The 23,537-nt window shown below is 38.9% G+C and overlaps 1 protein-coding gene across 1 annotated transcript in view; it reads right to left on the bottom strand.

The window, feature by feature from the left end:
• LOC134491268 (neuronal acetylcholine receptor subunit alpha-7-like) overlaps positions 1-23,537 on the bottom strand; it is an 88,556-nt gene that overhangs the window by 21,089 nt on the left and 43,930 nt on the right. The window contains exons 3-8 of the mRNA XM_063294891.1: positions 15,447-15,491; positions 14,237-14,346; positions 13,506-13,585; positions 10,192-10,359; positions 6,470-6,664; positions 5,740-5,826 (exon numbers count right to left, since the gene is read on the bottom strand). Coding sequence (XP_063150961.1) covers positions 5,740-5,826; positions 6,470-6,664; positions 10,192-10,359; positions 13,506-13,585; positions 14,237-14,346; positions 15,447-15,491 — 685 coding nt within the window. The remainder of the gene's footprint in view (positions 1-5,739; positions 5,827-6,469; positions 6,665-10,191; positions 10,360-13,505; positions 13,586-14,236; positions 14,347-15,446; positions 15,492-23,537) is intronic.

Consider the following 23,537-nt stretch of genomic DNA (forward strand, 5'->3'; position numbering starts at 1 on the left):
AACAATGCTGAAATTCTGTGTTGACCAACTAAGGTACTATATTAGTACTATTTTCTATTTTCTATACTATATAGAAAAGTGACAACTTTTCTTCCTGGATCTGGGTTCCTTCTATGTTCAGTCAGATTTTATCCTACCTAAAAACTGAAGTGATACTCTCTATCCTGCAAGTATAAAGGGTCTGCAAAATAACAATTGTATCTTTTTTTTAATTCATTCAGTCATATCTGATTCTTGGAGACTGCCTGGACAAGTCCTTACGGTTTTCTTGGCAAGGTTTTTCAGAAGTGGTTTGCCCTTGCTTCCTTCCCAGGGCTGAGAGAAAGTGGCTGGCCCAAGGTCACCCAGCTGGCTTTGTGCCTAAGGCAGGACTAGAACTCTTGGTTTCCTGGTTTCTAGCCTGGTGCCTTAATCACTACACCAAACAGGCTCTTTAATGAAGCTTATAGAGTCATGCAAATATCTCAGAAACATCTATGCATGTTGCCATGCTCTTGTAACTTCATTAATAGTGCCATTTACGCTTGGTTGGTAGAGATGGGAGAAGAGAGTAAGGAGAGAGAGAAGACAAAGTCCATCTGATTTCTGTGACTTTAAAAAAGAGAAAAAACATAGCTGCTTGGGCAAGCTAATGTATGAGTTCATCCTATGGTCTCTTTATAGGAAAAGCAAATGGAGCAAATATGGATGCTCCCTAAAATATGCTTCCAAAGTAGCAGCCTTCTTTCTATTCCCACTGAGGTGGTAAAGCTGTACCAGTACAGATCTCAGGCAAGAAGTCTTATGACTGAATATTTCTCAATACAAACATAAAATTGCTTCCACATAGACTAAGGGGGAAATATTGTTATTTAGCCTGAAGACTAAGCTAGGATGACACAGAAAATCAAGAGACTGGAAAAAGAGTTATCTCCCTAGCTTAACACTTTTCTTGCAAAAAGAGAATCAAAGAGGCAAAGGAAATGGAAGAGACAGAGGTTTCAGTGGCCACAAAACAAGTATGGGAGCAGAAGACCGTAAATATAGCAAGAAACAGATCAGCCTCCCTCTGCCTCTAGCCAGGACCATGGATGGCACATCTTTTATCTTGCTGAAAACATTTTCAGCTCTAGAGCTCAGCCCAGCATAGGTCTGCTCACGAGTACAAAAAGGCCCTGAGGGAATGAAGGAGGCCAAAGTGCAAGAAATGATCTAAAATGGCTATTCGGAAGCTGAGAGGAGTTTGTCCTCAACCCCCCCTGACCATCAAGAAAGGCACTGGGAAAAATATGCAAAAAGCACATTGGATGATACTAATAGATCTATTCGATCAGAACAGATGTGCCACAACGCTCATTGCTTGTCTGTTTCTTACAATGCGTAAGAAACATACACACCATGCAATATACGTGGTGGGTATCTTTCTTAAAAAAATGGAATCTCTACCATCCCCTCTTGCCTTAAGTTATGGGAAAAGAAGTTGGACTAAGCTGAAATTATTCATGTTGCTTTGACATTTCAGGCACAGTTGAAAGTCCACACAGCTTGAAGTTGCCACAGTTGAGAAACCCTGACTGACCCTGAGCTGGTCAGTCTATTTGATCCATCTAACACTGACTTACAAGGTTTAGGGAAAGAGTATCTCCAGCCCTTCAGGGACTATCTTTGACTCTTCCATAAGCAAAGCATATGCTTTACTACTAAGTGTCCCTACAGCAGTCCCTGCTGAACTGTGTATCTATAAACAACATCACATTACAAAAGTATCACGGATTCTAGCACACACACTGCCTCCTTGTCTTTTCACAAGGAATATGGGTCTGGAAAACTGCCCTGGAACTTTCTTCTCCTAAGGGTAAGGAAAACAGGGCAATATCAAGGAATTTTAGCATTCACAAAGCAATCTGGCAGCAGATCCAAGCCCAAGGATTTCTTTAAGGACTCTGCTCCACTAGTAGTCAGCAGGAATGGCAGAGCTAATAAATGCAGCCAGTCTCTATGGCTTTGATTTTGGCACATGACTCTCAGTAGCAATAGGCTAGTTTAAGTAAAGGAGCCTTCTATATCTTTTTTGTTTTTCTTTAAAGACGTTTTCACCCAATGTACTTGTTACAAATCCTACATTATATCTTGATTACTTACATGCATACTGCAGAGGTTCAAATAATTTGACTAAAGATTTAATACACTATTCCTTTTATTGTCTCCATCCTGTTGAGTTTAATTTTCTCCATTGTGTTTTTTTATTTAACTATTTAAAATATTCTTTCATCAGCTCATAATATCCTATATATATATATATGCATGCCAGCATTTAAGTTTAAAACAACAAATCTGTAAGAACAGACCATTTTAGTAGAATTAGCCATACAATAGTTCTTAACCAAATGCCCAATGCAATAAAAATATTCTGTAGCTTCTTCAGAAAAAGTAAGAACAAGAGGAAAAACGCTATGGAAAATGCAGAAACTGCCATGCTGGGGAATTCAGGAGTTGAAGGTCACATAACCGCTAGCTGCCAAGTTTCAGAAACATTGATATCAAATATTAGGCAAAAGCAGTGATGGCCCTCTTCTTTATGATTAGATAATATTTATTTTGGTCAGTGACCAAATAAAACAGAACATGCTGCATATAAACTAAATACAGCAAAGACAGAAGAGAAAACAAACCAACAAACCTTCCACATAGCCATAAGAGAATCAGGTATGAGCATGTCAGTCATGTGCAGTAGTCAATTGTGCACATTCACAGCAGCTATTCAGAACTTTGCCACATTATGGGCCGTAACACTTTTCTTGTCTGATAAGAGGAAGTTGACCTGAAGTTCCTCAAGATAGTTTGCTCCTTTACGAGTGGTATTCTAACCTCACAGCAGAGGTCAGAATGGGTTCAGTAGTTCCATTTTAGCACTAATAGTATTCTTCCAGGACCCCTCAATATACCTTTAAATTTTGCTGTAATTGTTCTCCAAATAAACTATACTTCCAGAAATATAAATAAATCAGCATTATACTTCTTGTTGTATCTATTTTTCTCACCCAATGACACAGTGAAGAATTGACCCTATCTCTGCCCTTTCTCTCAGAATGCCTGATTTGCAGGATTAAAGGCCAATATAGACACAGCTTCCTTTTCCTTCCTTTCTGGTTGCTCTTCATAAGTGCTTAAGGACCTCCTTTCTCTCTTACCAAGGTGAAAAACTAGTATTTTGCCGGTAACCAGTATTCAGCAACAATCCTGGATGAAAGGGCATTTGAACTCTACACTCAAGGCAAATTTTATGCCTTGGTCTCCTCGGTGGAAAAAGCTGGGCTAATCCAAGAGGTGCTTGCAGTTGGCTTACACCAGGTCCCACTAGTGGTCTGCCTGGTTCAGGGTTGGCAACTCTAGCTAAGAGCAGCTCCCAGTCCTCAGACATCAGTCCATCCTAGCACTGCTTTCTGAGAACCTTTCACTGGAGGGGACTGGGTTTAAATGGGGCCATAACAAAGACTCTATGTTATGAACTTGCATGAAGGTTTAAACCATATGAATATATCAGAAAAAAGAAGAGTGCTGTCCAGAGACATCACTGAGGGAAAATCTGACCTTTGCTGAAATTCAGTAGCTTAATTCAGGGGGTTATTTATGCCCCTGAGTTAGAAGGGGCCTACCTCTACAATAAAGACTACAAAGAATTGAGCTGGAAATTTCTATTTCTGTCCAGGAAGATTAGAAGGGGAAGTTTCTGTTTACTGGACTGGTCTCCATTCTGGAAAGTTTATTCACTTTACTGGCATAACCAATGGCACTTTCTTTTTAACCATTTGTCTTTCTGTGTGCTGCAGGGAGTCTCCAGAAAGCCATCACTCTTCTGCTATGGCATTTCAGCAGGGAAAATGAAATCCACTGAGCAGACGAAAGGTACCAAGTATGTTTGACCTAGATGGCTACTTTGTAAGGTACATTTCAAATACGTTCGATATGCTCTAATTGTTTAGGCATTACAAAAAATATCTGAAATATTAACAAGGCTTTTTAGGCATACTTTGCCTAAAGATAGGAGAATAGCTCTCAAAAACAACTTGAAAATCCTGGTTTGTTCATTGGGCCCTCAACCTTTTAAAAAGATGTTTTCTGCATGACTAATTTTGGAATGTACGATTAAAAATCAGACCATTTTCAATCTTGTCTTGTTGTATTTAGCTTGATGAAGCCCTGCTGATTTGAAACCTGCTAAGTTTTTCTACACAACCTGTGATGCATAATGTCTTTTGTCATTCCCACATGCTTTTTAACTATTCAGTTTTGAATCTGCTTAATTCTTAACTGAGGTTCACAATGATTGGGATAGGGTAATCCAAGTTTTTCAGCTCCTCTCCACTTTATTTTAACAGTGCTAGATAAGACATCTTGAGTTTCTTTTTTATTTAAAAATTATTTTAAAATGTAAAGGAAATACTTATGTGTATAATTAAGTAGAGAAGGACGTGGAGGTTGTAGAGAAGAATGGAGAAGGAGGTAGACCAAATGATTCCTTGGTGCCTAGAGGACTGTGCAGAGGCTGTTGATGAGCTGGAGAGAAGATGATGATGTGATGGGCTGAGTCATGATGAAAGAAGTAGACAGATGATTGTGGGAAGAAACAGAACGTGGAGGAGTGAGGTGGAGGAATGAAGGAGACTGTGGAAGTATGAGGGGTAGCAGACAGAAAAGATGGGGTTGGAGAAGAATAAAGAAGTGAGAAGGGATGTGAAGTAGAGGAGAGGCAGCTGAAGTGTGCTCCTGGGCACACTGCATGGTGGGAGTAGTAAAAGAGGTGAGACTTCTATCAACACCTTTGCCACAGCTCATGAAAGAGATGGCACCAGTATGGAAGCCACATTTAGTTATGGTTGAAAATATGGGGTCACACTCTCAAAAAAGAGCAGAACCCTCTCTGGGTGAAAAGTAAGAAGGCAGAGGGTTCCTCAATTACTCAGGTTCCTAGTAGGAAAAAGACTCTAAGATTTGGGGGAGATCCAGATAGATTGTGGGTAGGTGATTGGATGAGAGAATCTCAACATTTATGATTTTTAAATGATTTTTTTAACATTGACTATATTAAAGACTGAGTTTGGTCCATCCTCCAAAAATACAGTTTGGTCCATCCCTAGCATCATCCTCTAATAACACGCTATGAGATTACTATGTTTCAGGTAGTTGGGAGCATGATACTATATAAAACATTCATAAATGTGCATCATTAAAAGTTGCCACCAAATGAACATTTTATCCTTGTAACGAACTTAAGGCTCCATCTGTAGTTGTTGATGCAACTTTATGTTGCAGTTTTTCAAGGATGACCGAGCACCTTGTGAACTAAGCTAGGGAACTATAAGAATGGAAAGAAGATCCCAATGAATTCATATTCTCATCAGAACTTGATTTTATTGATCTGTATGTATAATTCAGACTATAATTCAGTTTGGCACATTGACAACTCAGAAGAAACCTCTTCCTCCTCCAAACTTCTCTGTTCAGTTGCTTGGAAGCAGTTTTTAATTTTCCCAAAGGACAACAAAAGTTGCTATCTATAGCAATGATCTAACTTTAAAAAGCAAATAAATTTGTGTTCCAGTCTGGGGAAAAAAACCGTAACAAATTATTTTTTTTCACCTCCACTCCCACCTCCTCCCTTTCACCTTCACTTTCCCATGAACCTGATCCAGATAAATTTTACGCAGTTTTAAATCTGATTCATTTTTTATCATGAGAAGTGGTGCACCATCAACATACCTATTAAGGGAACCGAATCTGATGTGGCAGGCATTATTTCTGCTACAAGGAGCATAAAAACGGTCAAGGACAGAAGAACAGTAATACCTACAACAGAATTGAGGAAGAGACAAAAAGTGAAGCAGGGACCGAAGTCATGAATGTTTTCCATTTTAAAAATAATTAATAATGTGCACCTTCCATTTATTAAGTAGGCAATATATCTAGGATTCAGAGAAATGTATGTTGTGTAAAGTAAAAAAAAAGTATTCTACATATTATGGAAGCACTACTGTTCTGATATAATCTAGTTAACAACAGATTTCTCCAATTAAAATTCTTTCTTCTTTGAAATCTACATTTCCCCAATTTTGAGGAAGGCTGACTGGCAAGTGAAGCAGCCTCATAGTGGACCTTCCCACATGTAGTTTCACACTGCAGGTAACATTTTTTAAAAAGCTAGAAGGCAAAATTGAGACTAAGATGGTAGAATTATAGACTGTAGCACTTCTGACTGAACACATGGGCATGATCAACGTAAATAGTTCCCTATGTGTAGGAGATCAGCATGTTAGGAGACAATAACATCAAATGACTCTCTACTAGGTTTTGGCTTAATCCATACACTGAAATTTTGTTTCTTTTACATAACCAAAAACCATCCTTGCAGAAATGTAGCCTAGAACTCTGTTAACGCTTGCTGCTACCTCCTTTTCTACATATTTAAACTGTGCATTCTCTTAGTCCTTACCCAAAGATATTTTTTCTCCAGAGTCAGCTGGAAGTAAGAAAACAAGCAAAGCTAAGCCTGATATAAGGACGCAGGGAATCAGTAAGTTCAACCCATAGTAGAGGGTGCGACGACGCATTGTGACAGTGTAAGTCACATCTGGGTATGGCTCTTTGCAGCACTCGTAATACAGCTCATTCCTTTTGCCTGGGACACCTGCGCAGAAGCAATTTGGAAATATAGTAAGAGTAGAAATATGCAGAGAATCTCATTCTCAAAACTGCTGAACAGTCATAATTCTTGCCAATTGAGGGTAGTCAGGGGTCTACATCTTTCTTTCCCAGTCTGATGTTCTTTAGATGTACTGAATTTGGTGGTTGTCAGTTATGCAAGTTGAAGTCTAATACACCTTGAGGACACTAGGTTGGGAAAGGTTGGCCTACACCCTTCTCCTCCATTAATGTGTTAGGTCAATTCAGATGGCATATCAAATCATGGTTTGCAAAGGTCAGCCATAGTCCTTGATGATATCTGAATGGATAGTATGTTTTGAGCTAAGGCAGCAAACCTGAATACAGAACTTCAAGGTTGGAAGGTAGTTTGTAGTCATGTGGTGCTCCATGACTCAGAGATGAGAGATGTAATTCATACACATTCTTTCTTTCCTTCCTACCAATTGTTTATTCATACCCCTCATCTACCCTTGCATTCCCTTAGGTGTACATCTTAGGTGTTAAATCAATTCCCAGCTTAGGAACAGGAGAACAGCCCAACAGAACCTACCAAACCATTAGTGACTGATACTACCTTACCGATCAAAATAGATTCTTTAGGAACAGAGTCAAAGCATAAAAGCAATTAATTCCCTCAGCTGAAGCTGAGAGAAAATGTTGCTTCCCAAGACTTCATTCATTCTGTAGATTATCCGGTACCCCATACCCGATTACTCGATGACTTTACCCTTTTACTACTACTTAGAGGAAGTGTGGGGAACTTACGGCCCACCAGAGATTGCTGAACTCCAATTCCCAGTACCTTTCACCAGCACAGCCACTGGTGAGAAATGCTGAGAACTGAAATTCCACAATATCCAGAGAACCAGTTTTTTTAACGCATCTGTCCCATTCATTTTCAGTAATTCCTGGGAACACAGTAATATTCTAGGAAATAATGTGAGAGTACCATCTCTAGAGAAATATTTAGCTTTCTCATGGCACTAATCTTACTCTGAGGGCATTTGATTGATATGGATTTTTCAGTGTGTACAATCTATTAAGCAGCCTGAACATATCTGGTGAAGAATTATGATAATAGTCAATGTTCCTTAAAAATTGGTCTAAGAATATAGTATCCATTACTCTTCTGATCAATTTCATTATAGAACTGTAAGAATTAATTGACCATTCTTCAAAATGTCTATCAAATTGCAAGTAGCAATCAACGGTTATTATAATGTTTAGTGATAGAGCATGATGGGTTGTAGTTCTCAAGTTATTTATAGGACAGCAGATGGAAATTATTTTCTTTACTGTTGTCTTTGTATAGCTCCAATGCTACTTCTGTTCGTTTGTTTGTTTTGTTCTCTCTTTACATATTTTTGTTAATTTCCATATTTTTGTTAACTTTACATATTTTGTTAATAAAGCATCCCTCTTTACATATTTTTGTTAATTTTCATCCAGACTATGGATTAAGCAAGCAATCCCTAAAAGGACATGGCTGGAAAAGCCTTGATAGAAACACATGTGCAGTACAAACATCAACCATGAAAGGGCAAAGATGGAGAAGTTCTGAAGCCTAGTTTTAAAAAGTTGTGACATTACCAGTTAGCCTTTTCTAAAAATGCATACTACAAAAAGCTCTGCAGATTTTGGAAAAATCACACAAACACCAGCTTTCAATGCGGGCAAGAAATATATAAATATGCAGGCACTCATAATGAGAGAAAATGAGATTTTTCTCCCTTCCACCATGTAGGGCTGGATTTAGCCATAAACTAAACAAGCTACAGCTTAAAACCCCAATGTCTGAAGGGCCCTCTCAACATTTTAGATTTCCATTTGTCATAATTTTATTGTAATTTCAAATATAAAAGTCTCCATAAATTAAGCTGTCCTGTATGGCTCACATGGGCCTTGCTAATTGATTAAGTTCTGAGTTCTTTCAGCATGCATTCACACTTCCTTTTCAAAAAAGGCCTTTCTCTATCCCACCATGGGATTGTTATGCCTCCTGGCAGCATTCTTGCCATGTTCACTTGTTATATTCTCTGTTAGCCCCTGCCAAATACAGCCCATAGCTTAAGGCCTCACTATGACTAAATCCAATCCTGGCTCTGGGCAATAGCCCTGATAACTTAGGGAATAAATTTTGGGATTTTGTTATCACTGAAAATAACTTTTGCAGTGCACATCCACTGTACTGCTGTCACAGTCGATCAGCTGCAGGAACAGCATATATTTCTCAGGCCCACCTCCAAGCCTATGAACATTTTATACAATCTGACAGAAGAAATGTTTCAAAATAAAATATGCAATTTCAGTTCTTAGGGGTTCAGTTCTTAGAGGTATTGGTTTTTTACTGCTGTTGTTGTTTGCATGGGTTTTTAGGGAAGGCTGAAATTGTAGCTCTGAGCTGAAGCCACAGTAGATGAATCAAATGGGGCCATTACACCACCACTGTCAACCAAGCCATCTCAGTAATATCAGGGCAAGGGCCCCTTATGCAACTCTGTCTCCTTTCTTAGAAATAAAAACTGTGAAAAAGGAAAACAGTAGTTGGCAAGGATGGAGAACCTGTTTCTCTCAGGGTTTGCTGACCTACAACTGCCAGCATCCAAACCAATAGCAAAGGATGCTGGGAGTTGTAGTTCAGCAATATCTGAAACACTATGGTTTCCTAATCCTAAGGGTTTCCCTTGACATTAAGTCCAGTTGTGTCCAACTTTAGGGGGCGGTGCTCATCTCCATTTCAAGGCCGAAGAGCCGGCGTTTGTCCGTAGACACTTCCGTGGTCATGTGGCCAGCATGACTACATGGAACACCGTTACCTGCCCACCGAAGCGGTACCTATTAATCTACTCACATTTGCATGTTTTTGAACTGCTAGGTTGGCAGGAGCTGGGACTAGCAACGGGAGCTCACCCCGTCACGCGGATCCCACTGTTAAATAACAGCTTTATTAAATAAATGGCTACAAAATTTGTAAGCAGTGTTCAAGTTCTCCAGAACTCTATAGCAACTGTTTAAGAAAGCTGGAGATGGGAGAGAGAAGAAGCTCAGTTGAGATTGTAGCTCTAAAGTTTGCATTTTGAGAAAAGCTCCAACATGAAGCTAATTTTTTTTCCCCTCTCTCTCTCCTTACCAGCACTGGTTCAGATTCATATACAGCCTGCTGTAGAGTTCTAGAGAACTTAAATGCGTTTTCAGTATTTCCTGACATTTTGGTTGGGCCTGGGAAAGGTATTCCTTGGTGACAGATTCATGAGTGATGGAATATTTGTCTCATACCTAATACAGCAACACACTTAAGAATGGCTGGAGTAGTGTCCCAGAAACAGATATATAATGGGTTTTTTTTTAATGCAGATCATTCTGCTGTGTTATAACCGGCACACATGGGAGGGTACTTCCAATGTGAAGCATACCTGCAAGTTTAATTCAAACAACAGTAGTCTCCCACTAACAGGATTTTAGGAAATCTTGATTTGGATCCATTAAGCTTCTTAAAGAAAGCCAACATACCCACTAAATCCCATTCACCATTTGATATGTAATTGGAAATATCAGCTTCCAGCATCTGCAGATCAAGCAGCCAGCCATTGTGTGTCCATGAACCAAATTTCAAATTGCATTTCTGCACATCAAAAGGAAACCAGCGGACATCAATGTAACATGTGCTCTTCAAAATACCTGCAAGGAAAGAAAACATTAAGATTTTTAAGGCAAGAGTGAAATGGGATGAAATTGCATTTATATCCATTTATATATATTTACATCAATCATTAAAGGGGGCTGATGGTTTTAAAGTGTGTTTCAAACTCATCTGTTAATAAATTAAATTTGTAATTTTGAATCTTAGCCACACTATTTGGAGGTGTAAAAGCTAACAGAAGAAATGTCCAGAGTATCAGTTAAGCTCAAAGGAGCTTTGCCTCCAATGTGCAGACCTCAGATTCTTCTCCCCCACAGTGGCATGTATTGATGTGAGGACTGTATATTACCCATCACAACCTCAGCAAAAACAGCAGAATTGCTAGCTGTGGAAGTTCTTCATACTGTGAAACTAATGTTCTCACTGCAGTGCCTCACATTCCCTGGACACTGGGATGTTTCAGAGCAGCTTTTTACAGAGCCTGTTTTCTTTTGAGGACAGCCTACAGGGCGCTTAGCTCTTTGGCATTTTAAGTTTGTTTGTTAGTTATTATATTAGCTTATATGTTGCTCCATTTTCAAAGACTCTGTAACGCAATGTTTTTCAAGTGCTACAGGTCAGAGTGAAAAGTTCCTAAAATAACCTGTTATATTCCATGTCTGGAAAGTCTGGTGATATCAGACTGGTCTTTTGATATCACCTGACTTCCCATGTTAGACGAATTATGGGCTCTCAGAGATGCTGTTTTCCCTGACTCTGAATAATTTGTTACTCAGGAAGGCAGCAAGGTCCCTTGACCTTTTCTCAGTGTCACCAATGTTTATAAGCTACTTGCACACTTACTGGCCTCAGAACCTAATAATATCTGTCTTGGTGACTGCTATCAAAATGCAAACTGGCAAGGAGGTTAAAAAAAAGAAACCGAACTATCTGCTTCCTAGGATTAATGCAGAAAATTCAGAGTTCTGTTTGAATCCTGGTTCTTTAAATTCCTTTATTATTTTTACAGGTGAAGTAAAATTTGACACAGAGTTCTCACAATGTCCAAGACAGCAGAATGGTAGAAGTTGATCTGTATCTTTAAATCCAGATGTACTGAAGAATGTAGCATTTTAAGAGTAAGATAACTAACATGTATGAATCATTGCTACCTAGTAATACAGGGCTGCTTGTTTCCTAGTGATGAGGGGTCCTAACCTCCTAGCAATGCAGGATTGCTCACTTTCTAGCAATTTGCCCAGTAATCCCATTGGTTTTTCCCTTAGCTGAGCTCTGGTACTGCAAGTGAATCTACTGAAAGAAAATTGCTTAGGAGAGTTTGGCTGCAGAAAGGTAAGCAATACATGGTGGCAGTGGGATTAAATATCCTTTCCTCCATTTGCATTTAAATTGCATTACATAACACTTTATATAATTGGAGCATGTCTTGGTTTAAAGCACATAAATCTATCAACACCCTGAATAGTTTCATCCTCTGTGAAAAACGTAGCAAGATTCTTGTTCAATAAACTTCAGTGGAAGACTTGCTTTTTCAAACTTCAGTGATAAACTATGAGCAGAGGACCCAAACTGTTTGGAACTGCATTTATAATGCTTTAAACAAAATAACAAATAAGTACATTTTGGACCTATGAGAATTTTGAACTATCATTAAAAAAAAATTACACCCTACAATAGCCAAATTTTCCCTTTGGCTTTCTATCAGCTTCTTAACATCTTGTTCTGCAATAAAATGTTCTCTCTAATTGCGTTTTTCCCAAAGGACTCTGCTCTGGCATAAATACTTCATGTCTAACCAGCAATTAATATTTATCATACATTCTTTGCAAGTTAATTATTTCATCTTCCACTGACTAAAAATAAAAGCAGGAAGAGAAAAACAATAAGGTATCTCCGAAATGCTTGTCATAAAACATGAAGTTCTATAACACTGCGGTCCTTCTGGGATTTAAGTTGACTTTGCCATGAAGTGCCGGGGCTCAGCAAACAGGAGATATGGTTGACATTTTTCTCACAGTACAGAAATGAAGTCAGGAATGTGCATTCCTTCTTCAACAAGACAAGTAACCTTCCTGATGGAAAGGGAATAAAATGTTAGGCTCTTTACAAAAAGCCAGCATAGCATTTCCAGTATGGGCACAAGACTACTGAACTAGCCTTCCAGTTCAGATGCAGTTTTCCACTGTGCGATAACGCTCACGTTACAGTGAGCAGATTGGTTTTTTTCCCCTGCCTCTCCTGTTATCATTAGCTTGAAACTTGTACAAATCAGTAGGTGGCAGGACTAGCTGACCTCAGCTGGAATTTGAAGCTAAGCAAAATCGTCCCTGAGTAATACTTGGATCTGCGAATTCCAGGGTGGTTAGCCAACAGTGGTGGTGGAGATGTAGCTCTCACTGTGGGAAGTAGGCAGAGGTGGTTGGAAGGTGGGAATAAAAGTTTATAACACCGATGCAACAGTTCTAATCCAGATAATACAAAACCATAGATTGTTGAAGAAGGCCAGAAGACAAAATCACTGCCCATGATGTATCGGTTCTCCCGCTTTGATGTAAAAGTTTGATAGACCATTGTATTATTTCAAAACTTCCAGCCCAGTGATACAAAGGGATGCGGGGGGGCGGGGGGAGAGAAGCTACTTTTCTTTCAAAACCATTTTGAACCTTTTAAAAATACACTTCAGAAATCAACACGACTTGCTCCTGAATAGATGTATAAAGGGATTGTGTTACTTTCAGTGAGTCCTTAATGTGTTTATTTTGTATAAATTGTGTTTGAATCATTCAAAGCAATCTTTTGCTCTTTTACCTGAGAATAAAGCCCACTGAACTGAGTAAGAAAAGTGGATATGGACGAGACTGCTTGGCACTTTCAGTTCAAGTTTTTCTGTATAGCATACTGATATTATAAATTGTGATGGCAGAATAACTGACATGTTTACAAAAGTTATGTTTGATAGTTGGGTACTTATCAAAATTCATCCCTATTCACAAGCAAGAATGTTTCTGTGCAGCAGCAATTACAGCATGTTTCAATAATGCAGGAAAACTATAAACTTTCTAATCTACATTCACAGACATTCCTTTATTTATTTATTTGTTTATCATATTTTTATCGCCGCCCATCTCCCCCACACTTCCTTCCTGAAGAATGATTAAAATGCATATATTAAAAACTCTCTTACCTGGAGGTATATACTGACATGATCCCGAATAGTTTACCAAAACATTTGTATGAAATGTTGCATCAAATCTTTCATCTGCACTATAAAATGCATCGGAAACAATTAAATATTGCATAGTGGTTAGGATAGAGAAATAATAATAATAATAATAGCAGCTATCAACTGTGACTTTTTTCTAAAAGTATCAATTTTAGTAGAACCATCAAAATACACATAGAGTGGACTGGGGAATACAAATTATAAATCACATGTTTCAACCATCTGTACGGTATATAACTTCAATTCATTATCAGAATTTAGTTCTGCAATGTATAGCTTTAACTAGTATATTACTCAATTAAAACTTCAGCAGATTAATTAATGGAGGTCAACTTTCTTCTGTGTGGCTGGGACTTGAAGGCCTTTTGTGTTGTTTTCTTAATATTTTATTACAGTCACAGACCAGAATTACAAATAAAATACAAATTTATACAAATATGGACAAAAATGCATTAAAATAAAAACATAATACTATTGGTGGGATCATCAGTGGGCAGTCCAAGTCTGCCTAATTCTTGTAAAGCCACCCAAGTTAACAGTTGTCACATTTTGTAGCAATTAAGTCCACAAGTTATATGTGGCTTAGAAAGAACAGAATTTACCACCTTGAGCTATTTGATTAGATGAACTTGAGTAACCACAACACTATTCTGTAAGTTTTTAGAAACTACTCTCATACATGATTGCCTTACCTGTTGTACAGAAGAATATCTGGCACCCAAATCTGATCAGCTGGAAATCTCAGATTCTGAACTCCTGGATATTCATACTGATCCCATGACAAATATGCATCGATCCAGGACTATGGAGAAATTTATATAAATATATTTACTAAGGCACCTTAGACGCTGTTACTATATGAAATAATATGAGTATTTGGTGCTACTGTCCCAGGACAAGGTTTATCTGTGATGAGAAATATATCAATTTGTATAGCTGGAATCACCAATGACCCACCAAAACCACTCATGGAGGATATTTGGGTCCCTGGGGGAGACCAGACATGCCATAAGGGTTATAATATTGACTAAGATGCAGAGCATTTCTGGTTCAAAACCCCACAGGAATGGACTGTTTTTTAATTACTATTTTTCTTTACCTAAACTACCTTCTTTTCTGCTGGGCTTTTTTTTTTTTTAATAAATCCACTGCTGCACTGTTTCATCATTTTTCCAGTTACTTGAAATAGTGAAAGAAAGAAAAACATTAATTTGGGAGGAGTAATGGAAAGTACAATGGAAGTACCTGTTTTCTGCCCACAGAAAGGAAAACAACAGGCAGTTGCTTTTCTGGAATGGCAAGCTGGCAGGGTACAGCAGCAGGGGAATTTTCCGTGGGAGAGGGTGGTAGCCTGCAGCCCTCCCAGACTCTATACCTTCTAAGCCAATGTTTTTCGAACTTGGCAACTTTAGGTTTGTGGACTTTACCTCTCAGAACTCCCCAGTCAGCATGCTTCTCGGCCTGCATTCCTTATCAGCAGCAGCCACAGTCATTAATAAGGAATATAGGGAGAAATGCAGGGTGATGTGGTGCCTATTAAAATTAGGAGTGGGGTGGGGAGATAAATTGCAGTGTTCAGTAATTTCTGGGAGAGGTTTGAGCCAGACTAATGCTGAGGCTAAACTCCAATTTGTGGGGAGACAAATTTCAGCAGAAACTGGAATTTACACTCAGCATTAGTCTGGCTCAAACCTCTTCCAGAAACTACTCAGTTTTCTCTGAAATCCAATAAAGCCAAACCATTAAATTCTACATCCTAAGAATTATAACTAACATAAACTCTAAATATGCAGGATTTATTTTCTGCTTCAGCCACTCTTTTCTCCATCTGGAGAGTCTGTTCTTCGGCAAATAATTAAATTTAGCCAGTAGCTTATCTAGAATAAAAAGAAAATTACTCACCATCTGTAGCCACGCATTTGTTATCAAGACCTGGTTCTTTTCATCCTTAAAAAAAATAAGAGGAAAAATCATTTAAATGAGCAGTTTTCTTAATTATTTATAAATCAATAGTTTTAACAGATAGGCTCAGGAGAATCCTGCCTGAATATAGGTGGAACCTAGAGACATTCAGATAGACTAGTTACACTCTATTTTTATTGCTCTAATTATTAAAAACTTGGCAGATGAGGGACTGACTCACTGTTTGTATATTTACTAACTGTCCATATTATTCTTTAAGAGTGGCCAAATTCTGCATAGCTCCTGATTCTCTATAACAGTGCTTGAAAAATTCATTGGCAATGTATTTTAAATCTATAAGAGTTACTCCATTTGTAAGTTTCAGGTCTAAAAATAGTCCACCCTTTAACTTTTTACTATGAATTGCTGCCCAACTGGGGAACGGTCCTCTTTTGGTTCTAGAATCACACCAGCTAACGTAGAATGGGTAATTCTATGGATGCTTTTTATAAATGTTATATGTGATGATTCTTTTTTCCATTTCCATTTGCACAATTGTTCTATAACTGCTACATTTACTGCTGCATTTGATACATGACATATATATCATATCAAATGACAGTAATGAAAAGTATTCCTTCAATTAATGGGATTATTTTCCTAGGACATTAGGAAAAATAAATATTAAAAGCACACACTCTTGAAATAGTGTGTGGGTATCTGTTCTATACAAGTGGGGCTTGTAGTCCAATTGCTGTTACTTCCCTTTTTTCATAAATAATGTACTTTTGACCATATAAGAACTGACACTTTGAGAATGAAGATCACAATGAACATATATAACCCACACAGAACTTCATATCAGTGAGCAGAATACAGAGGTGTGCTTCTATTAATAGATGCAGTTTTGCTTCATGGAACAAGGGGTAACAATTTTTTTCCCAAGTACTTGCTCCAGAAGATCCCCCAATCTTCCAAAGCAGCTTTTGAGGGCCCAGGCTGTTGAGACAGAATGGGAGGAGAGAAGTGGTTGCGTAGCAAGAGTGGAAGTCTGCAAGCATGCCACTGGATTTCACCTAGATAGCTACATCCAGCTCCCAGCATAATCAGCTAGAAGGGGGAGGTGGAAGAAGAAAAATCAATTACAGTTCTTGCACACTATAATTAAATATATGTAACTAGATTGTTCATTTGAAGTGTGTCAGCATTTCTCTGTACCAGAATCCTGTCAATATTCATTAAATCCTTACCTATAAGTGAATACACCATGAGATTGGGATAAACAAACAAACAAGGAAACAAACAAAAATGAAATCAGAGGTATAAGACTAGCATAAAAAATGACTACAGTCCAGCTTCAATTAAGTCCACTGGTTTCAATAGAATTATAGATGCATAAAACCTCTCTCCTTGCAAAATAAATGGAAGTTATATTCTGAATACAGAAGTGAAGCTATAATTCATACCCCCTGCACACATAACTCACAATATTATGCATCGTAGTCATGGCCACCTTAGGTCTCAGCATAGTGTTGATACGGTCGCTTCTCGCCCTTTTGGCTAAGATCAAGTGTAGTATCACAGTCTTTATTGCTTATCTGCTTCTCATCTTACAGTATATCCGCAATATATCCAAATGTTACACTCAGTGGGGAACCTGAAGGCATATTTTCAATCCTGCAGCATCACTGACATCTTCATCATCACTATCAACATTCTCCTGCCTTTCATCCGAGAGGTTTCCATGAATCCAGAACTCTGGTCCTCCAGGTAAAGCAGTGAGACTCATGAGCTCTTCATGGAAGAAGCAGCCACTCACTCACTTTGTATGGCTGCTCATCTCAACAAGTGACTGAACAAGTACATTGAAAACGATTCCCATCACAAATATGAAAATTAGAATACACAGCAGCTGAGGAAGATACCAAAACTGACAGTCGCTAGCACAGCCAGGAAATGGGGCCCTTCACACACTCACAAAAACAGGTCTTTAGGGCCTTAACGAAAGGCCAGCAGGATCCGAGCCATCCTAATCTCTGGAGAGAGAATGTCCCACAGGGTGGGTGCTACAGCAGAAAAGGCACACCTCCTGGTCACCGCCAACCGGCATTCCTTGGCCAACAGGACCCAGAGCATGCCCATCCTGCCAGACCAGATTGGACAAGTAAAAACAACCAGGGAAAGAGTACACTGACATTTTAAAGCAATCCATTCTTCTCACCAGAATTCTAACACTACATCTAGTTGTAATTCAACTAATATTTTACTGCAATACAGCAGCATTTCCTTCTCCTACCATACCTCAATTTTAGCTTACTTTTTGAAAAATAAACTAATAATATAAAGTATATATAACTTATTTTCATATCCAATCACTTTAGGTTTTTTAAGCTTTAATTCACTCTGGGGCCACTTACACTGATAAAGGAAGCATGACTTGAAATGCTGATATATTTCTTTTTACCATTACCAATACTATATTTTACAATACAATCCTTTTATGATTCTTCCCAGCATTGCTCATTTCTTAATAGTAACAGCTCCTTCTTCAAGAAAATAAAAGTCCTTGAACTGACAGTTTCAAGGGAGCTGGGGGATTTCAGAATGAAAATCTACTTCTCATTGAAATAGTAAGCCTGCTTTTGAGCCAGAACACTATTCAATCTTCAGGAGAGCTTGCAAAATTCAATATTCCTCCCACACAAAAATACGCAAATCCTTATGGATGTTCATTTTCTTAAACCACTTTTTTCCATTAAAAGTATCCAAAGCAACAAAATCCATACTTAAAAATAGCACAAATAAATATTTTAATCTTTGCCACCTCTAACAGTATGTTACATTAATCAATTAAAATGCAGGTTAAAGCACAGAGTAGTTAAACAACAACAACAATAACAATAACCACCAGCTGTATAGGTAACCTGTTTATTTTAAGAGAAATGTTTTCAGCTATTAGTGGAAATCTTGGAGTGGGAGGAGGTCCCTCTCTAAAAAGTTTCAAAGTTTTAGGTGAGCAAAAGCACTGAGAATTCCTTTTTTGAATTCCAGCAAAGGCAGTTTCCCACTGGCAGTAAGTCATATCTCATCTGGCTTCCCAGCTCCTGGGATTTCCCTCCTCTTGCCTGAAGTCAAGGCATCATAGCATCTTGCCCCATCACTCAGGATTGCTTGAAGGGCCAGTTTTGACCTGTTCTACTATACAGCTGGTTCCCACTCGCCTTTTGCTGTAAAAGAAAATGCAGCAGGGAACTGAAGTCCAGACATGGAAGCAGAATTTTCAAACAAAGTGAATGAACCACAGTTGTGCACACTTTAGAAGTGGAAGGAGACCAACTACTGCTGCTGTCAGAACATGGCAGAGTCAGTCTTTTTTTAAAAAAAAACACCCTATGCATTTAATATCTGCAAAGAACACTATGAACGTTTGAGTGTTTCCTCCATATTTATCCATATACTTTCCTTCATTTGAAAACAAATTTTTATTTCCATCAAAATCCCTATGCATTTACTCAGCTTCTTTTAACCTTTGCCATTCCCTGCACTCTTTTGCCAAATTTCTTGACCTATCTTTTTCTCTATATATACATTATAAAACATATTTCTCACATTTTTGCAGCAGTCATTCTCCTATATGCATTTTTCTTATCCACAGCCTCTTTGTTACTCTACCAAGTATCTTTTAATGTAATTCCACATACTTCTGGGGCACTCCATAAGAACATGATTTTCATTCTGTTCCAAGCAGTTTCTACATTATCTTTCCTGACATCCCCTTTCCATTTATTTTGTTCCACTCCAGTTTCTGTCAGATTCTTCCTTTTCTTCCATGCCCATTTTTTCCAAGAATGCCTCTAGACAATGCCAAATAATGATCTGTTCAAATAATAATAGTAATTCAGAATTTCTCATCACCCTTGTATCCTTCACTAATGCTCTCAATCTTTTATCATAAAGAATCAAATCAATCTTCCTTTTAGATTTATATTCATTTCTTTGTCATGTATATTTATAAATAGAGTTGTAATTAAACCATGTATTTAAAACAAACAGATCGTTTTCTAAGCAGGTATTCACTATTCATCATTTTCATTCATTCTTGGATCTGCTAAAACCCAATCACATTTTCTGTAGTCTCTCATGTCCTTCCCACACATCCATTCATGCCATCTAACAAAACATTCTTCCCCTGGATCATATTCATTCAGCATGTTGCAGATGTTTCCCCAAAGTTATCTCTGGTTCTTCCAGTACCACCATTCACTGCATAATACTGCTGTCACCAACCAATAGATTCCGACTTTCATAATGCCTACAGCAACCTAGCAGTCACCCATTCATATTTTCTGACATATTATTAGCCCTTTCATTCATCATGAAACATACTCCTTCATTCAGATCTATTACTTTGATTGATTTCAGGAAAAAAAACTGTAGTTACATATATAAGAGCTATGCTGCGCTGGAAAAGAAAATCAGTTGGATATAGGTTTTCTTCAAATAATGGCTAATAATTAACATTTGTATAATTCACTGGAGAGCCTCTGGCACTCTAGGTTTTGTTGAATATGAACTCATAGTAACCCCAGCAGTGTAGCTGATGGATGTTGAAAGATGAATCTTGGCAACATTTAGATAGCCACAAGTATATGCCTATTATATATTCTTGCACTATAGATCTATAAGTATATTGCAGATGGGCAACTGAGAATGAGATTGACTTATTTAAATCTCACATGATTTCAATTGTATAATTGGAGACATCAAACTGTTGGATATCCGTGTACAAACATCTCCATGGGCATGACCCCTTGTGGCAATGGAAGCAGCATTAACAGAGTACACTGAATAACCCGATGGAGTTTTTAAATGTTAATAAAAGAACTCCAAGCAGCTAACAGCAATCTTGCAGAGTGGAAGTGTGGACCAAAAAAAAAAAAGAGAGAGAGAGAGAGAACTTGCACATCAAGCTTAATTATGTTCAGAAATAAATTCAGTCTTCACATGGTAGTTAGATGAAGAATATTAGAGGTAGCTTACTTTATTCAGCAGATCTGGATACAGGTAGGTTCATAGTAGAAAAGCACTTCATCACTTATTCTTTGTAGACACCTTCTATGTGGAATAGAAAGTCTGTGTGCAAGCAAGATGGTAGGGGGAAGGCTGCAAGCCTGCAGCCCTCCCTGCTTCCATGTCTGCCCATGAGGTAAAGATGGAGACGGTGAATCTCCCAGACTCAAGGAGGAGGAGGAAGAGGAAATCAGGTGACCCACGTGACTTCCCACAAGCACAATAGAGACACGCCTACCAGACAACCCCTCTTATCATGCTCATGAGACAGTGCTGAGTTGACCCCTGATAATTCCAACATAACCTTACTGTATTGAGGGCTCTGGAGACCAAGTCTCCTGTAACAAAATAAAATGATATTTACTGATTAACTCCTAGAAGTAAAGGTTGTCCTTTTTGGCTTTACAACCAGCAATGTTCCAAGAAATCAGGGAGGTCACCCTTTGTTCGTTGCCTGGTCAGTCTGATGGTTGGCTGCAAAACTGGACCAGCTGTTCTGCTGAAGGAGGTTCTGCCTGGTGGCATTGGGATGAATTTGTCATATGGGCAACCTGGTCCACTTTACATGGGGATTGGAGGGCACCCAGATGATCTTCATTGGTGATGGAACATGAGGTTAAAGGCCCTTTGGAAGCTATTTGGGGCAGAAGAAAATTGTGAGGCTTCAAGTGGCAATATATCCAGGGGTGGAGCAGGGAAATAGAGGTGAAATTATTAGGTTAGATTAGGTGATAAATATTTCCTATTTCCTCAGTGAAATCATACTGAGAACTATGACCAGTGTTAATCTGCCTGGAGCTGGAATTTGTGGCAAGAGGGAATGTATCACATGTGGAGGAAACATCAGTCCTTGTAAAATATCTAAAGTTTGATTTGGAGTGATTGTTGAAACAGGTTTGCAATGGAAATAATCTGTCAAACCAGGGCAGTGGGTTATCTCTGATACTACATCCTGCATTCCTGCTGCCTCTCCCAGCTGTGACAGGTTTCAGTGATGCAAGCTTGCTCACGGGAGAGCTTATTTGCAGCATTTTCTGGTGCCAATGGAATGGGGAGGCTTGTTGTTGTTTATTCGTTTAGTTGCTTCCGACTCTTCGTGACTTCGTGGACCAGACCACACCAGAGCTTCCTGTCGGTCGTCAACACCCCCAGCTCCCCCAGGGACGAGTCCATCACCTCTAGAATATCATCCATCCATCTTGCCCTTGGTCGGCCCCTCTTCCTTTTGCCTTCCACTCTCCCTAGCATCAGCATCTTCTCCAGGGTGTCCTGTCTTCTCATTATGTGGCCAAAGTATTTCAGTTTTGCCTTTGATATCATTCCCTCAAGTGAGCAGTCTGGCTTTATTTCTTGGAGGATGGACTGGTTTGATCTTCTTGCAGTCCAAGGCACTCTCAGAATTTTCCTCCAACACCACAGTTCAAAAGCATCGATCTTCCTTCTCTCAGCCTTCCTTATGGTCCAGCTCTCACAGCCATATGTTACTACGGGGAACACCATTGCTTTAACTATGCAGACCTTTGTTGTCAGTGTGATGTCTCTGCTCTTAACTATTTTATCGAGATTTGTCATTGCTCCTCTCCCAAGGATTAAGCGTCTTCTGATTTCCTGACTGCAGTCAGCATCTGCAGTAATCTTCGCACCTAGAAATACAAAGTCTTTCACTGCTTCTACATTTTCTCCCTCTATTTGCCAGTTATCAATCAAGCTGGTTGCCATAATCTTGGTTTTTTTGAGGTTTAGCTGCAAGCCAGCTTTTGCACTTTCTTCTTTCACCTTCATCATAAGGCTCCTCAGTTCCTCTTCGCTTTCAGCCATCAAAGTGGTATCATCTGCATATCTGAGATTGTTAATGTTTCTTCCAGCGATTTTAACTCCAGCCTTGGATTCCTCAAGCCCAGCATGTTGCATGATGTGTTCTGCATACAAGTTGAATAGGTAGGGTGAGAGTATACAGCCCTGCCGTACTCCTTTCCCAATCTTAAACCAGTCCGTTGTTCCGTGGTCTGTTCTTACTGTTGCTACTTGGTCGTTATACAGATCCTTCAGGAGGCATACAAGATGACTTGGTATCCCCATACCACTAAGAACTTGCCACAATTTGTTATGGTCCACACAGTCAAAGGCTTTAGAATAGTCAATAAAACAGAAATAGATGTTTTTCTGAAACTCCCTGGCTTTTTCCATTATCCAGCGGATATTGGTAATTTGGTCCCTAGTTCCTCTGCCTTTTCTAAACCCAGCTTGTACATCTGGCAATTCTCACTCCATGAATTGCTGAAGTCTACCTTGCAGGATCTTCAGCGTTACCTTACTGGCATGTGAAATGAGTGCCACTGTTCGATAGTTTGAACATTCTTTAGTGTTTCCCTTTTTTGGTATGGGGATATAAGCTGATTTTTCCAGTCTGATGGCCATTCTTGTGTTTTCCAAATTTGCTGGCATATAGCATGCATTACCTTGACAGCATCATCTTGCAAGTTTTTGAACAGTTCAGCTGGGATGCCATCGCCTCCTGCTGCCTTCTTATTAGCAATGCTTCTTAAGGCCCATTCAACCTCACTCTTCAGGATGTCTGGCTCTAGCTCCCTGACCACACCGTCAAAGCTATCCCCGATACTGTTATCCTTCCTATACAGGTCTTCTGTATATTCTTGCCACCTTTTCTTGATCTCTTCTTCTTCTGTTAGGTCCTTGCCATCTTTGTTTTTGATCATGCCCATTTTTGCCTGGAATTTACCTACAAAGTTTCTAATTTCTGGAAGAAGTCTCTTGTCCTTCCTATTCTATTGTCTTCTTCCACTTCCACACATTGCTTGTTTAAAATAATTCCTTATCTCTTCTGGCTAACCTCTGGAATTTTGCATTTAATTGGGCACATCTCCCCCTATCACTGTGGCCTTTTGCTTTCCTTCTTTCTTGGGCTACTTCGAGGGTCTCAGCAGACAGCCGTTTTGCCTTCTTGGTTTTCTCTTTCTTTGGGATGTATTTTGTTGCCGCCTCCTGAACAATGTTGCGAAC

This window comes from Candoia aspera, chromosome 2, assembly GCF_035149785.1.
Source record: "Candoia aspera isolate rCanAsp1 chromosome 2, rCanAsp1.hap2, whole genome shotgun sequence".
Lineage (NCBI taxonomy): Eukaryota > Metazoa > Chordata > Lepidosauria > Squamata > Boidae > Candoia > Candoia aspera.